The sequence below is a fragment of the Ascaphus truei genome, chromosome 5 (assembly GCF_040206685.1).
Source record: "Ascaphus truei isolate aAscTru1 chromosome 5, aAscTru1.hap1, whole genome shotgun sequence".
Classification (NCBI taxonomy): Eukaryota; Metazoa; Chordata; class Amphibia; order Anura; family Ascaphidae; genus Ascaphus; species Ascaphus truei.
Window position 1 is genome coordinate 181,086,766 of NC_134487.1, and position 16,373 is coordinate 181,103,138.

General features: G+C 42.2%; 1 protein-coding gene and 1 long non-coding RNA gene across 5 annotated transcripts in view; one reads left to right on the forward strand and one right to left on the reverse strand.

The window, feature by feature from the left end:
• Positions 1-4,421, forward strand: part of LOC142495643 (uncharacterized) — a 30,401-nt gene extending 25,980 nt beyond the window's left edge. For all 3 annotated transcript variants that reach the window (XR_012801783.1, XR_012801784.1, XR_012801782.1), the window contains 2 exons: positions 3,789-3,979; positions 4,132-4,421. This is a non-coding gene — a long non-coding RNA (uncharacterized LOC142495643). The remainder of the gene's footprint in view (positions 1-3,788; positions 3,980-4,131) is intronic.
• A 2,661-nt stretch (positions 4,422-7,082) lies between these two features.
• The window catches only part of DUSP11 (dual specificity phosphatase 11), a 44,337-nt gene continuing 35,046 nt past the window's right edge, over positions 7,083-16,373 (reverse strand). The window contains exons 7-10 of one of the 2 annotated variants that reach the window (XM_075601387.1): positions 14,060-14,135; positions 12,845-12,970; positions 11,018-11,101; positions 7,083-7,731 (exon numbers count right to left, since the gene is read on the reverse strand). In XM_075601387.1, the coding sequence (XP_075457502.1) occupies positions 7,566-7,731; positions 11,018-11,101; positions 12,845-12,970; positions 14,060-14,135 (452 nt within the window). In that variant the 3' untranslated portion in view covers positions 7,083-7,565. Of the gene's footprint in view, positions 7,732-10,975; positions 11,102-12,844; positions 12,971-14,059; positions 14,136-16,373 lie in introns of both variants that reach the window. The other variant, XM_075601386.1, reaches the window with a different exon arrangement.

A 16,373-nucleotide genomic window follows, 5' to 3' on the forward strand; every position in this document is an offset into this window, starting at 1 on the left:
GCCATTTTCTTCATAGGAAATAATAGTTTTGCTGTCTTATGATTCAGCCCATGTAACATCAGCTTCAACTTGAAATCAATAAATAAAACATGCTGAATATTTTACTTTGCTTTCCTGTGTTTGTCACAATTTTGGGGGGAGTAATTGAAATGCACAGTTGCATCCTGGATTGAAATAAAAACCACTGTAATGCTGTTCCCATTGCCTTTAGTCTGGACCCTTAAGGTCCTGTAACTTGGTTGGTGTGCTACTAAATGGAAGGTAATCACGTTTGCCATAAAGCAGCACTACAGTTGTGTTGAAGGAGATCTAAAACAAGGAGAGTGGATTTACAAAGCAGGCCCATACTAATCCTTTCTATGTTACCCGGCTCCTGATTGCCACACAGATTTTCTCCCAAGCCAAGTTTTGAAACTGGGAGTGGTTCTTAGAAAAGCTCAAGAAAGATGGGAAAAGAACCAGATTTGTAGCATGTTTGTTTGAAAGAATGCTGCTTTTATGAAAGGTGACTTGAGTGATGTGAAACATGCACAAATTAATTATTCAGTGAAATAACTGATCACTTTAAATAAGTAAAAGTGGTGCTGCTCCCAGAGAGGCAAAGTTTTCAATTGTCTTGGGGAATATGAATGAAACAAAAACTAGGGCGCAAACAAAATCACTAATACATGGTAAAAGGAAAATGTGCAAAAACGGTGAATAAATGTGATATATAAACAAATCACTTACATGAGGTAAGTGAAAAAGGTTGGGTCAGGGACACGCTTCAAAAAAAAAACCTATTTGCTTTCACAAGGAAAGAAAATAGGAAAAGGTAAAAAGAAAAAAACGCAATAGTGTAATAGAGTATAAACTCAAATTCTATTAGAAGAGAATAAGTACAACTCACAAATCAACAGTAAGGTATGAAAAAGGCTCCAAAACACTGTTCGTTTGCGCGTTGTACTTATTCTCTTCCAAGGCCTTGGCCAGGCTAGCGCTAAGTGGGCGCGCTCATGCTGGCCGCGATGAAACACATTACGGCAATGTGTGTGGCTAGCGTGAGCGAGCGCCTGAGCATGCACGGCGCTTACCTGCTTGCAGAGCAAGCAAATTTGAATTTGCGCGTCACGTGAGCGCTTTGCCCAATGAGAGCGAACCAGCTCCGTTACGTCTTGGCCACGCCCCCCAACACGCCCACCTAGCCGGCCACGAATCGCCCGGCCGAGCAGGGCGCAGCGCACGAGCGCCAGCTCCCTTTCTGGCCACAGCCTTATAGAATTTGAGTTTATACACTATTATGTTTTTTCCTCTTTTCTTTCCTTGTGAAATAGGTATTTTTCTGCAGATCTGAAGTGTCCCCCCCCCCCCCCGATCCAGCCTTTTCCCACATACCTCATGTAAGTGATTTGTTTATGTAGCCCTGTCTAATTTTGGGGTTACATGTCTTTCTCCTCCTGTGCAATAATCCCTGTTAAAGGGCAGGTTTGCCAGGAGTAATCATGGGGTTTGCCTTCACCTCATGTGCTGTGTATTATTGGTGAAGGAAGTGACATCAGGCTCTGTGTCCACTTACAGTGACACAGGGGTGGTGCCTACTGAAGCTATATAATATGCAGCACTTCCTCTATTTAGTGAGTGTGTGCCTCACCATCTGAGTGAGGTGAGTCTATCCAGCAACCTGTCAGGGCTCTGGCAGTGTTTGTGGCCCTCCCTTTAGGGAGTGGTGTGGAAGACTATACCTCTTACTTCATTAGGGAGTAAGGGAAGAGCTAGACCTGCTTTCAGTGCGATTGACTGGGAGTTTATGGTCAGGGACTTCCATTGGGTTGGCAACCTGAGATGAGCGGCTAGATGACCAGCCACTATGATGGGCGGCTGCCCATGTCTGCTGTTAATAAAGGATGCCAAAGAGAAAGAACGCTTCTGTCCTGATTGTGGAGTCACTTGGGAAGAAGGTGCACATAGAGGTTCTCTTTCAGAGACTCCTCCCTACTACGCTGGGGATCTGGAAGAGATGGAGGTGCTGTACCATGAGTGAGTATAACTCAGCATTACCTCACAAGCCAGTCCTGATGCCATTCCCCAGAATACCATCAAGCGGGAGACTCAGGAGTCCTGTAAGCCAGCAGGTGCAGCACACTATAGCCATGTGTAACCAGAGTAGTATTTCCCTAGAGGACCCTATCTGCGATTGGGGGGGAGGGGGGCACCCGTTACATTTATATAATCACATTTATTCACCATTTATACACATTTTCTTTACCATTTATTAGTGATTGCCCTAGTTTTTGTTTCCTTTTTATGAAAGGTGCTTTAATTTTGCTCTGCAATGTGCTTTTTGGCAGGGCAAGGATTAATGAGGGCAATTTAATAACGGTTGCATTCACTACACAGGAAGTGGCATAGAACTAAAATCAGCCTTTTTTAAACTGTCTAACATGTAGTTCCAATTTCCTGGAGATTTTTGGGTTGTTCTACCTTTTTTGTGTGTGTGGAAAATGTAGAGATCGTACATTCGAGGAACATTTTCATGGCTATTTGTCCTCTGGAGAAATCACATCAAAATTGTCTACCATGTCGGTCTTAGCATATGTGCCACATTTTGTGTAACACAATACAAAGGTTTTATAATAGGGAACCGGAACAATTGAAAACATTATTAAAAAAACCTAAAACACATGTACAACATACGGTATTCCGAATGCTGCTTCTTTAGCCAGCTGTACCAATACTTTAAACCAGGGGTGGCCAACTCCAGTCCTCAAGGGCCACCAACAGGCCAGGTTTAAGGGATATCCCTGCTTCAGCACAGGAAACTCAATCATTATGATTGAGGAATAGCCTTAAAACCGGACCTGTTGGTGGCCCTTGAGGACTGAAGTTGGCTACTCCTGGTTTAAACCACTTCTTTAAATGCTTGCACCTCATAACATTAGTAAATGATCATCTTTTGCTTTGATTTTGTTCTACCCTTTAATAGGCTAATGTGAGCTATATTTATAGATTCAGTTCTAGTGTCCAGTATTAGCAGCAGTGCACTGAAAAGACCTGCAAGGTTGGGAAATCACTGCACACTGTAGTTTAATCTCTGAGGAACTCATGTTATGGGGATATCACGACCTCCTTCAAATCTGAGGTTTTAGAATAATAAGCACGCGCATCTTTTCTATATGGACAATCTGAATTGTCCAACGCAGTGAGTGAAATACATTTAGTTTAAAAGAATGTATAAGTGTAATTAAATTCCTTACAATATTCAGTCACCAATAACGTAACCGTTTCACTTATTACTTGTTTTGATTGTCCCCGGCCCTTGCAATTCAGCTACTTCAGATCTGTTTTATTTTAGTCAAACATAAAACATGGGTGACTGGCTATCTTAGATGGCAGAACATAAATATATTGATATGCTGAGCCAGATTTACAGTTAAGGTCTGTGACATTAGATTGATATTATGCACAAAGCTGAAATTGATCCCTTGGTCTGAAAATACTACATTACTGTGAAAAACCATTTAATCAATACAATGTTGCCATGGGCCCATTCTGATTTATTACGATTGTACTGGCTGCAATAATGAGCGAGCTTAATGGAGCAGTGAAATGACACCAATTTCATTCACTATCTTACTGGCAAAGAAGACTGCAGCAAGACATATATTAAGCCTTTGGGTGCCGCATGACATAGCTACCGCCGCATAAAATCTGGCACGTCATGGGCGCTTTGCGTTCCACCATTTGCTCTAACAAACGAGCAATCTAACCGGAAGATTCGTTGTCAAACTCATTTTTTTTTACCTGGACAGGAAGCAGGGTGTCTTTTGTGCTGAACCGCGTTATATCATGGGGGATCCCCTGGTTCCCAAGATAACTTACCGAGGAAGATGCTGCCGGTTCCTCCTCTCCAGGGGAAACAAAATGGAGGGTTACATCTCCAGCGTCACGCAGACTAACATGAAGCACTGGTACGGGGGATTTAAATAACCAGGAAATACTGGTAAGTAGTATGGTGCTGAAATTAACACGGTTCAGCTATGCAGTGCCCCTGCTTACCAACCATGTTAAATAAATACATATGCATTAAGGGATGATTGAATCTTTGTAATGGTGCCGATTGAACTTAATGTTTCATTATTTTTTTTTTACCAGGAACAGCCTCTTTAACCACCTTTGCAATCCATTTATACCGCTGAAGGAGTTCAACTGGCCACCATGGCACATAATCTAGTGCAGTGTAACTCCTCATTGACCAATTCAACACCGAATTTACTGCCCTGTTCTCTTACTACCTTTGGATGGTGTTAAGACAAAGTGTATCATGTTGCATTACCAGGGGCTCCCCTGGCCCTGTACTGCTGTTTCCAAGCATGGACTTTACCTACTGTATCTTGGGTTTTCCATAAATATGTCAATTGAGAGGCAGCTGGTCTCCAAGGAAACTGATTGCGGCTCTTATTTCCTGGGCAAACATGCCCCTTTGTTCCTTTAAAACAGAACATATACAGAGCTGTGTAGATCTGGCTTTTCAGAAACCACACTGTGCTTTAAGTTCTGAGGTTTTCTGGCTACATAACCCCTTGATTACAGCCAGTTTATTAAAGATGGCAGCGATGCTGGCACAGTGGCACAACAGTAGTAGGGAGCAGATACAACAAAGTCAAACATGTCTGCAATGCAAAGAACATCCTGTGGGGGGAGGGAGGGGAGCAGCAAAACAGAAAAAGGGCAGATTCTGCAACGGTTTTTGTGTGTGGACTATTTAAAAACGGCCACCAAAAACTGCTTTGTAACACAGCCCTGAACGCTATCACTTTGGTAAAGGCTTGCCAAACTTACGTTTGTAAAGATCTCTTCGCCCAGGCCCACTCTGGCACGGCACAGGGTTCAAATGTGTGCAAAAAAATCCCCAAACGTTTCAGTGAAAACTTAAAAGGGAACATAAAATGAATGTGAACCACAGAGCACGTGCAGGGATTGATGGTATATTGTCTGCACATACTTCCCAATGTGTTGCAGACCCCCTCTGGCAGCGAAGGGGTTGGAGCAGTCACTCACACTTCAAGATACTTTGCCATGTTGAAACAAACTACTTATTGACGGGTTCTTTGGAGCGGATGCAGTTTTTTTGGGGGGATGGGGGGGAGGGGGAAAGGAGGGAACAAAATAAAAATTGTGTTAGATACTACACCGGAGATTGCCCAAACACACAGATGATCCCTTATACCGGGGGTGGCTAGCTCAAGTCCTCAAGGGTCACCAACAGTTCAGGTTTTCAGGATATGCCTGCTTCAGCACAAGTGGCTCAGTCTGATTGAGCCACCTGTGCTGAAGCAGGGATATTCTGAAAACGTGACCTTTGAGGACTGGAGTTGGCAACTGTTCCCTTAGTTGCTCTATGTTTAAACTTGTCCAGTCAGAGCATTAATGCGCAGTTGAAATGCTTCCACTAGTAAGTATATCACACCGGGAATTATAAAATCATGGATGTATTATTTTTTTTTTCAATTTTAAAAACTTTTTGAATGTTTTTAATAAATGAAGCCGTGTGGAGAGAGGAAAAAAAAGAAAAGGTGAACTGATGATTTAAATAGTAAAGTAGATTTTCTGGAAGAGCCACCAGTCGATGACATTAATCTATCAATTTATGTTTTTTGGGGTTCCCTTTTAAACCCTTTAACTGCCAAAGAGGAAAGCAGCACATTGCGGTGCAATGCGAGACTGAGCCCTCATGCAGAGAAATGGTTTATACGACTAAAGGCGTCTTCCCTGCAACACTCCAAGCATTTCAATTCAAATTGTACTCTAAAACTAGGAACCTTGTAAAAACCAATATGAATGCGCAAGCTTATTTTAGCCCAGACAGGCAACACCCCTTTTGAACTTATTTAGGGGCTCATTCCGAAGTGGCCGATTGAGTCGTTTTGGGCCAAGAAGTCAATGCAGAATTTTCGTCCGGAAACAGCCCATTCGTCTCAATGTATATTCATTAGTTGAAGTGGCAAACAAAAGTACCACTACAGAGCTTCTCTGTCATGATAAAAGTTTCTTTTTAGAGAAAGGCAAATCAAAATACCACTTGTGAGCACATTCACGGCACAGACGGGTCCACAAACCTGCCTTTCCCCATTATCTCTTAGCATGCAATGCTTCCACTGCAGCCAGGGATTCTGGGTAATGACATGCAAATGAGCACGCACAGAGAATTGTAATCTATAAATCTTTTGAAAATAAGGTCAAAAGAGCTTTTCCCCAGTTTAAAAGGTTCTGAAATTCAGCACAGTACCACTACTTTTTATAAGACACTGGGGGGGGGAGGGGTGGGCGGAAACAAAGTGCCACTTCTGCCCACCCCCCCGAATATCTAAAGAACCATTATGTTTTTTTTTTTAAATTTACAAACCCACTACCCTACTTCCTTGGCCCAGAAGAAGCAGAAGTATTAGCAATTAATAAACATGCATTTGAATCTGATCCTTTTAGTGCCATAAATGACATCAATGCAAAATGATTTTTGTTAATCATTTAGTGACGATCTTTCAGAACGGGTGTAGCCTGCCCTAAAAACACATTTGAGTAGATGGATGCAAGAAACCAAAAGGTGAGTTTGTTCCTTACGTGCAGGGTTTGCAGGGGCTAATATTTTACCTGATAAGAGGGGTGTCTGGTGACCTCAAATTCATTGGACCTTTGCTGTAGGAGAGGTCTGCAATGAGGTGCTAAGCCCTTTAGCAACAAAATGCCAACCTAAAGCTTTCAGATGACAAATGTGTCAGTGACAATTTCTGTACATTTGTGTACTTCTGCACCATAAAGTTGTGAAGGAGCAGTGGCATGCCACACTTTGCCAACAGAGAGGCCTGCACCACCCACGCAGGCCTCGAAGGCAGGTGTGGCCAACCCCAGTCCTCGAGGGCCACTAACTGGTCAGGTTTTTAGGATACCCCTAATACTTTCCTGTTGGTGGCCCTTGACGACTGAGGTTGGCCCCCTCTGTTCTAAGGCAATGAAGGAGCTGGCTCTCCCAATGTACTTGCAACTCCACCTAGAGGTTGCCTTCTGTGTAACCAAGGCAATACTTTGCAGGCCTCTCTGACAGGGAAGGGTTTACAGACACTTTTTTATTTTTATTAACAGCACAAGGTTAAATATAAAAGGAAAAACAAAACGCGTGCAGAGCATGGCTCGGACGTCATCTGTAAAACAGAAAACCGTATAGGAAAATCCCTCCCGAGAATGACTCTATTGCACAGTCACAGAGGGGTTGTGCAAAGTGGCTGTTCTGAGATTTGCTCGTGCCAGCGATTCCCAAGATACGTGCTGTTACTCTACACTACACCTCTGCTCCGAAATGGACTTCCATTCGTTTGTAACCAGAACTCTTTCCTGCCGATTCCCAATTCCACAATATTTTAAAAATCAAAGTCCACAGTATGTTTTGATTTAAAAATGTCTACCAAAAAAAACAAAAACAAAAACAAAAAAATTTAAACTAAAAAATAATAAAAAGCAGATTGACTATTAAAATAAGAAAAATGTAAAGGAATCGGTTCAAACTGCTTGTGAAACATGAGGTGTTATTCGCGCTACGCTGGAGGTTTCCCTCGACCGCCTGCTGTTGGATGCCTCTTGTATCCTGGCCAATGCCGAGTGGAGCCTTGCACAGGATCGCTGTTCCCCTGCTGCTGTGACGTTTCCCCATTGTGGTGTGGATAGGAACTTCTGTGATGATACCTGTGCCTATTATTACCTCTACAACGGCAGAGAAAAGAATAGTGTTAATATGTAACCGCACAGCACAGGACTTCACACTTCATAGGTGTAAGCCAGGAGTAGCTAGCGAAGGAAACTAATAGCAGTAATAGATGTACTGGTTTAAATGTAGGTGGCCCACACCCATCTGCATCTTACGACATCTGCGAAGGGTTTAAGGTCTGAAACATGTATTTTGACGTGATGCTGTAGTTACCCAGTAAATTGTAAGGACTACCGGGCAATATAGCAAACATTATAAATGACCAAGGACATTTTAACAATGATTGTTGTGTCATTTTTGTAGAGTGTCCTATTAATCCATACCTTGTTTGTTTTTCCCCCTCAAGTTAAACGTTTGATCAAGTTTTGGTCCCGTTATCTCGTTACCTTGCAAAGAATCTTGGGAGTTTTTTGATTCTTTGCAACGCAATATGTAACATGGCTATCCCAATTGTCTGAATGGGCCTAACTACACGTCATTGTGTCCACTTCAAGGAAATATAAGCTCTAATAATTTCCTGCTTATTTTGGTAAAGTTTTATATGAGAAAATGATGGCGGATCCCAATGTTGCATTCGACAGATTCTGCTGTACCACTATTATTTCATATAATCCCAGTAACTAAACAATGATGCACCTAGACACAATTTATATTTTCTGGAACTAGACAACCAGTGCTATCCTGCGATAGGTCACTTTGAACAGTCATACAAAGGCTGAGTATGAAGATTGTTAGATTCTTCTGCGCACTTTGATAGAGTACGACTTTTAGGGCAGTGAATGGGTTATGTTTGGGTGTGTGATCGCTTGTTTCATTGACACATTAAAAATAGACCAGAAAAAAGATGTTATGCATGTCTGCATACTTCTTTCTAGTATGTAACATGTTCTATATCATGCCGTAAACACACACACACATCAAATGGAAATATTACTGTATGCTCATTTGCATGTCTTAGACAAGTCTGCAACCCTGCCTTTCACCATTATCGCCCAGCATACATTGCTTCCACTGCAGCAAGGGATTCTAGGAAATGACATGCAAATGAGCATACTGTCACCTTTTGCTTAAAATCCATTTTGACCCTTATACACTTACCTGTGTGAGGCTGGTTATACTGGTTTTGCAATATAACCAGCCTCACACTGATGAGATAAAAAAAAAGGTCAAAACAGCTGTCTGTGGGTAGGTTTACTGGCTTTGCATTTTAACCCAGGCTGTGCTGAAAAGCTGCGCAATGCAGCAAGCATAAGTTTATAAGGGTCTATGTAAAAATGTATTTTCAGACAAAAGGTGACACTGTGTGCTCATTTGCATGTCATTTCCCAGAATCACTTGCTGCTGTGGAAGCACTGTATGCTGATCAATAATGGTGAAAAGCGGGGTTTCAGACCTTTCTAAGACATGTGAATGTGCTCACAAGTGATATTTTCATTTGCTATATGGTGGAGGTTTTTTTTGGTCACGTTCCTCACCCACCATAACTTATCTAATATATATTATATAATATATTAATAAATCAGTTCTGTACTATGAGAAAATACTTGTAGCATTTTAAAAACAAAAACTCTGAAAAACATTTTTAGTGTATTATAATGTAACAAGCATGCTTTGTTCTATAGCAACCATTTACAAAGTCACATCTCCTTCCTCTTCTGAAACAGGGCCTGACCCACCCCTTTTTGAGCCCTGCCCTCTCACTTGTAGTGCACCAATTGTATCTAGTGACTGCTTGTTCACATGATCTTCCCCACAGAATTTTGCATCTTTGGTTCTCTTCTGCTGCACTGACAGGCATTTAATCGAACTCCCTAGCCGAATCTTCATCGATCGATCACAGGAGAACGTCTCGAGCAGCAACTTAGTTAATTACTTATCATTGTGTGGATTATATTGATGCACATATTAAAGGGCAGATAAAACTTTAAAAAAACAGCAGCTTGGACTGCCGCTTTAAACAGTGCCGCTTTAAACAGTATTTTTTCAACTGAATCCTCAGGGAACCCCGGTCAGGCCATGTGCTGAGGGGGAAAGAGCCAGGACTGGAAGTGTTGTGGGCCCGGTGTCCCATGCTGAGTCTCTGATGCTGGCGCACGCAGGGCCCCTGATGCTGGGCTCAGCGCACGGGCATGAGAGAGAGGCCTTGCGCGCGACGGCGTCAGAAGCTCGGCGTGGAACAGTCAGTGAGGGAGGCCCGCAGCTGGGAGAGAGCCGGGCCCGGTGGCAACGGTCGGACCGGCAGCCGGGCAAAGAAGTTAGGAGAGACCAGCGGCTGGGGGAGAACCAGGGAAACAGAGGCCCGAGGCAATCCCCAAGTTAGGGAAGTCTGTATTTATTTATTTTTTAAATGTATTTGGAGGGTGCAGATGTTTTTGTATGTATTTGGGCGGTGGGGGGTTGTATGTATTTGGGCGGTGGGAGTTGTATGTATTTGTGGGCTGTTTTTTTTTTTAATATACATATCTGCATTTGGGGCGGTTGGGGTGTGGGGTTGCATATATTTGGGGACTGGATTTTTTTGTATGTATTTCGGGGTGGGGGGGTTGAATGTATTGTTTTTTTAATATGTATTTGGGTGGTGGGGGGTTTGTATGTATTTGGGGGGTGTTTTTTTATTATATGTATTTGGGGGGTGTTTTTTTTATTATATGTATTTGGGGGATGTTTTAGTTCCGTATGTATTTGGGGTTATGTTTTTTTATTGTATGTATTGGGGGGGGGGGGGGGGTGTTGGTATGTATTTGGGGTTATGTTTTTTTATTGTATGTATTGGGGGGGGGGTGTTGGTATGTATTTGGGGGGTTTGGTATGTATTTGGAGGGTGTTTTTATGTTAATTTTAATTGTATTTGAGGAGTGGGAAGTTTTTTGTATTTGGGTGGGTGGGGTTTTTTGGTAGGTAATTTATGGGGGGGGTATTGTGTGTGTCGGGTGAGGGAATGAATGAGAAGGGGGCTTGAGTGAGAGTGAGGTAATTGACGTAGGGGAGAGAAATACTTGGGAAGAGGGGGTGCTTTTCAGGTATGAAATGGGGGAGGGCTCACAAGACCGCCGACATGGGAGGGGAAACGGACAGTCGTAACTCTAGTCCTGGGCCCTGGTAAATCTGTCTGCGGCCCTGCCTGTGCATGACAATACTTTGCAGGCCCTGCTGTCAGGAAAGGTGTTTTCCCTTTGCACTGGGCATTTGTAACATAACACTTATGAAATTGGTGTCCACTGATAAATCGCAGTATTTTACCTGGAATGCCTATGTTGATCTTCACTAGGTGGATAACTGTACCTGGGTGCAGGCCTATTATGAACATATGGACCGGGGTGTGGATGTCTGGAAAACGGTCGATTGGGAGCATCAGCACTGATGTGGCTGTATAAAAGAGAAAAACAAACACATATATATATATATATATATTTTTTTTTTAAAAATATGTGTGTATATATATATATATACACACACACACACACACATCTATATCTATACACACACACACACACTCGTGCTCATAATTTATTACGTCATTTAAGTGTACGTGTGCCTGCCCTCCTATTTATTACATTACAGAATACCATTGTAGCCCCCTTGGTAATGCACCATTCCCTTGACTTGTTACATTGATGGGAGAGCCTCAAAGTCCAATTTGTGTGTAGCCTCCCACTCCATGTTCTGAAATACATACATAACAATCGAAGTATGTGTGTGCGTATAGATTTACATATATATATATATATATATATATATGTATGTAACATTGTGCGTGGAGTGAGAGAGGGGGGGAGTGAGAGAGGGAGGGGGTGAGAGATGGAGGGGGAGGGGGTGAGAGATGGAGGGGGGGGAGTGAGAGGGGAGGGGGTGAGAGATGGAGGGGGGGGAGTGAGAGGGGAGTGGGTGAGAGATGGAGGGGGGGGGAGTGAGAGGGGAGGGGGTGAGAGATGGAGGGGGGGAGTGAGAGAGGGGGGGAGTGAGAGAGGGGGGAAGTGAGAGAGGGGTTTCACAGAGTTGAATTGGATTTTCAGCATACATTGGGACTTTAATTGTTCTCCTACAGACATAGCGATTGCCACCAGAGTGGTCGTATTATTTAGCACTTTATCTGTGTATGTGTACAGTATGTATGTATATATATGTGTATATATATATATATATATATATATATATATATATATATATATATATATATGTGTGTGTATATATATATACATATATACACCGCATCATATAATCCAATGGTATTGTATTAAAACATACCGGCACCGCAACCGTCGTTTCAGTCGCACACGCACTGCATGTTCCATAAGCAGAAATAGAACAAAACTGTTTCCCCCAAAGAGCAAACAAGAAACAGCGCTCAATTGATAATGCAAAGAAAACCTGTATTTAAAAATACAAAGCACACTTAATCCAACGTTTCGGTTCCCCTGAGGAAGGTCCTTTCTGGACCGAAACGTTGGATTAAGTGTGCTTTGTATTTTTAAATACAGGTTTTCTTTGCATTATCAATTGAGCGCTGTTTCTTGTTTGCTCTTTGGGGGAAACAGTTTTGAGATAAAACCAATTAAAAGTGATCCCCATTCCCTATTACACATAGCCATAAGGCTACATAAATATATAATGCCATTCATTGCAGTGCTGCATCTCCTTCATTGGCCCTGTGATACTGAGGTGTAGCTACTACAGTATCTACACATTATACTTAGATTGTAATGTTTGAAAAGGATCTCAGAACATGGCGTGGGAGGCAATGTAGGTGTACAAGCACTTCCTCTGCATTACTGCACATGTGCAGGGAGTGGAAGGGAAGAGAAGTGTGTAATCAGGAGAAACCACTCTCGCTGCATTTCTCTTTGCTAACGATATGCAAGGACAGAAATATGGATAAAGGAAAGCGGCTCCCTCCACAGTTTTTAGTGCTGCGGGAGGACAACGGTGGCAACAGAAGATTAACCTGGAAAGAATATATGTAAAGAGTTTCCGTCTGAGTATTTTGAATGTCTTTTTGCAGCACTGGAAAGAAATGGTGAAACCTAGATGTCTTTGTCTTTTCTGTTTAGAACCTTATCCCTGTAGTAGACACAATCCTATCTATAGTGAACACTAAATAAAGGACATTACCTGGGATTCCATGGCTGCTCTTCATGAGGAGGTGGACTACATACGGGTGCTAAGGCATCATGAACATTTGGGACATGCTGCTGATGTTTGGCCAGAGGCAGTCTGGGTTTATCTGATCCAGTATTGCTTTGGTAATAAAAGAAAATACACCCAGTCAGTAAACAGAACACACACACATCAGAGTCAGGAAAAAGAAGAGGCGGCAAATTGTAGGTAATTGAGCAAAATAAGTGTATTGTCAAACAATCAAAGTACCAAAACCAGGACCTTTATCAGGACTTGTGCTATCTGTCCTTTTTACTGACTCCGATTTGTGTAATGTATTTTTGTGTATGATTTCATTGCCCCTATAGGCCAATGCTTTATTATTCGTGTGTGTGTGTCTGTGTGTGTCTGTGTGTATGTATATATATATATGTGTGTATCTGTGTTTGTGTGTGTACGTGTGGGTGGGTAAGTGTGTGTGTACATAAGTGTACGCAAGTGTGTGTGTGTGTGTGTACATAAGTGTATGTAAGTGTCTGTGCGCACTTAAGTGTACGTAATAGTGTGTATGCACGTAAGTGTTTGTATGTATACATAAGTGTGTGTAGGTAAATATGTGTGTACATAAGTGTATGCGCACGTACATGTGCGTGTGTGCAAGTACATGTAAGTATGTACATATGTGTGCGTGTATGCGCATATATGTATGTGCTTGTGGATGTATGTGCGTGTGATATAGGTATAAATATATAAAGGAAACAGAAAGTACATGCCCCATAGCATAAAAAGGTACATTTAATAGATGGGTTATATATCTTCATTGTATCATTTTGTTGTTTGAGAGATGTATATGTATGAGAGATGTAGATGTATATATACATCTCTCAAAAAACTAAATGATACAATGAACTACACTTCCTACTTACTTGGTTTAATGCATATTTATTTTTTTATAATAAAACATTTTTATGCATAGCACAGCAATGTACAGTATGCAGCACACAATTATAATCCAGCACAAGTCTCTGACCTGTTGATGCCTAAGGCACGAGGACTTAAAAGTGACTTGCTCGAAGCATGCAAAAGCAATGCGTTGCGGGACTCTCTGGCAAAGGAGTGGTTACAATATGCGCACAGATTGAAAGGCAAACTGGTTTAGAGACCAAAACTTAAAAAAAAATATGTTTTTGCAATAGAAGAAGTAGCAATGTTAACATGGTCTGGACTTACTTTCTCATAGGCCCATGTGTCAGGTCATCGATATAATTTTTACGTTCCATACAATGTCCTCGGCTTCTATTGAACACTATAAAAAACAGAATGTGCATTGGTTAGATCAGGGGTGTGCACATTATTTTTTTGCTAAGCCCCCGCCTGCTCTCCATTGTTGCGTGGGGTCAAATGACGCAGCGGGGGTCTTGTGACGTCATGTGACCCATGGCGTCATTTGCCGTCACGTTACCATGGCAACCGTGATGTCACATGACCCCACCATTGTCACGCATCCTGAAGCCAGCTGAATCTCGGTAAGTAGAGGTTGCAGAGGCCTCGCGCGGTCCCCCAGCATTTAATTTAAATGTCTTGGGGAAGAGCGCGGGACCTCTGCAACCGCCCACACACCCCCAACAAAAACTCACGCCCCCCCCAGTTTGTGCACCGCTGGGTTAGATAAAGGAGATTTCATTTATTCAACATATGCTGCATCCGCCATGTACGGAAACGACAAAGTTAGACATACAGATATTTCATAAGGAAACAATAAATGAATGAATCACACAATACAGATTGTACATTAGATCAGGATCTTCTTTTGGGGTCCCAATTCTAATTCGGGGATGTAATGTGGATAGATTTGAAAAACACTGATGAGGCCTTTTCATATAGCTTTTAATAGCTTTTTGGACGTTGCGCGTCGATAGTGCATGTACGGCCGGCTGTAGCTGATCCTGCACATGCGCAGCCGGCAAGATCTGATCCTGCGCATGCGCGGCCACCAAGAGCTGATCCTGCGCATGCGCAAATTGCCCACGCTGATCACGCATGCGCGATAGTCTCTTGTCAGCCTTGTATGAGTGATCGGTGTAGGTCATTCGTGCATGCAGTCGGCACGGGCCTTTTGCGTATACGCAAAAACTGTCCCGGTGTTTAACTGGGGAGAAATGATCACCCTAATGTATATAAATGTGGGTAGGTGTATATCTATGTATTATATGTGTGTTTATTATATATCACACACACAAATGTGTGCATATATCCATATTTTATATATATATATATATACACACACACACACACACACACACACACACCGCCACCAACGCCAATAGTGTGATATGTGTTAAATACAATATAAAAAGTAGTCAAGTAGCAAAATCCATACTCGCAAAGTTCACATTCTTTAAAGCTTGTCCGTCAAACCCACTGATGTTAAATAATGTGCACGCGCGTCTCTCCAGCACTTTTTCAGCAGTATTAATTGCTCCAGCAACCTTAGTAGGTGATCTTGTACTTGCTCAGTGCTGTCTCCTGCTGTATCCGGTGTTTCTCTGCACCACGCTGGTTCCTCCTTGCCGCCTCTCTCCAATCAGCGTATCCGTCGGTGGGCATGAGGGGCACTTCGGGGATAACAGCAGAGCGTGATGTATTTATTCCTTCCTCAGGGATGTAGACGTTCGTGCCTGATAGCGTGTGGCCAGTTTCCGATAATGCAAACCCTCTCCGTGGGGTGAGGGGGATTATGTTGCATTGTCTGGACAGTGTGTTGAAAGAAAGTAATTCACGGACACTGCTCCAATAGTTGAATCTGCCCTATGTGTTTTGGAATCCGCTCGATTCCTTCATCAGGGACGTGCTGTAAACTGCCAGTCTCATGGTTTCTTATATAGTGCTTGCCCTTATTAACACTTATACCACCAGCTAAAATCTACAAATGGAATCAGCGCGTGTGTGTGTTAATGTGAGGTTGTATATGTATAGAAGTTCATGATACTGATTAGAATGTCAATCTAACTAATAGTAATAACTAACCTTCCAAGATTTAAACAATAAAAAAATATATATATATATATATATATATATATTGGTAAAGTTGTCTAAAAAAATAATTAGAATGAACTAGAACTCACCCGGTCTAATTCAATTCAGATAGAGGTGCTAGGGTCCTGTAACTGTACCGCTAAATGCATACAACTATGCATACAACTATAAAAACAATCACACTGGATCAGAACTCAAAAAATAAATGAAAGAAAATGCTAGCCATACGTTTTTATTTTTGGCTCACGAATACAGATGAGAACAGGTGCTAGTCCCATATGAATAAATATAATCAAAGGCTCCTTACCAGGCAGACCAAAGAGTCCAGAGAATCCAAAGTACACACAGCAAGGAAGAGACAGCACACTTGGTAACAAAAAAGGATTGTATTGAATAGCAGGCACATACACCAACTATGTCTATGTGCCTGCTATTCAATACAATCCTTTTTTGTTACCAAGTGTGCTGTCTCTTCCTTGCTGTGTGTACTTTGGATTCTCTGGTGGAC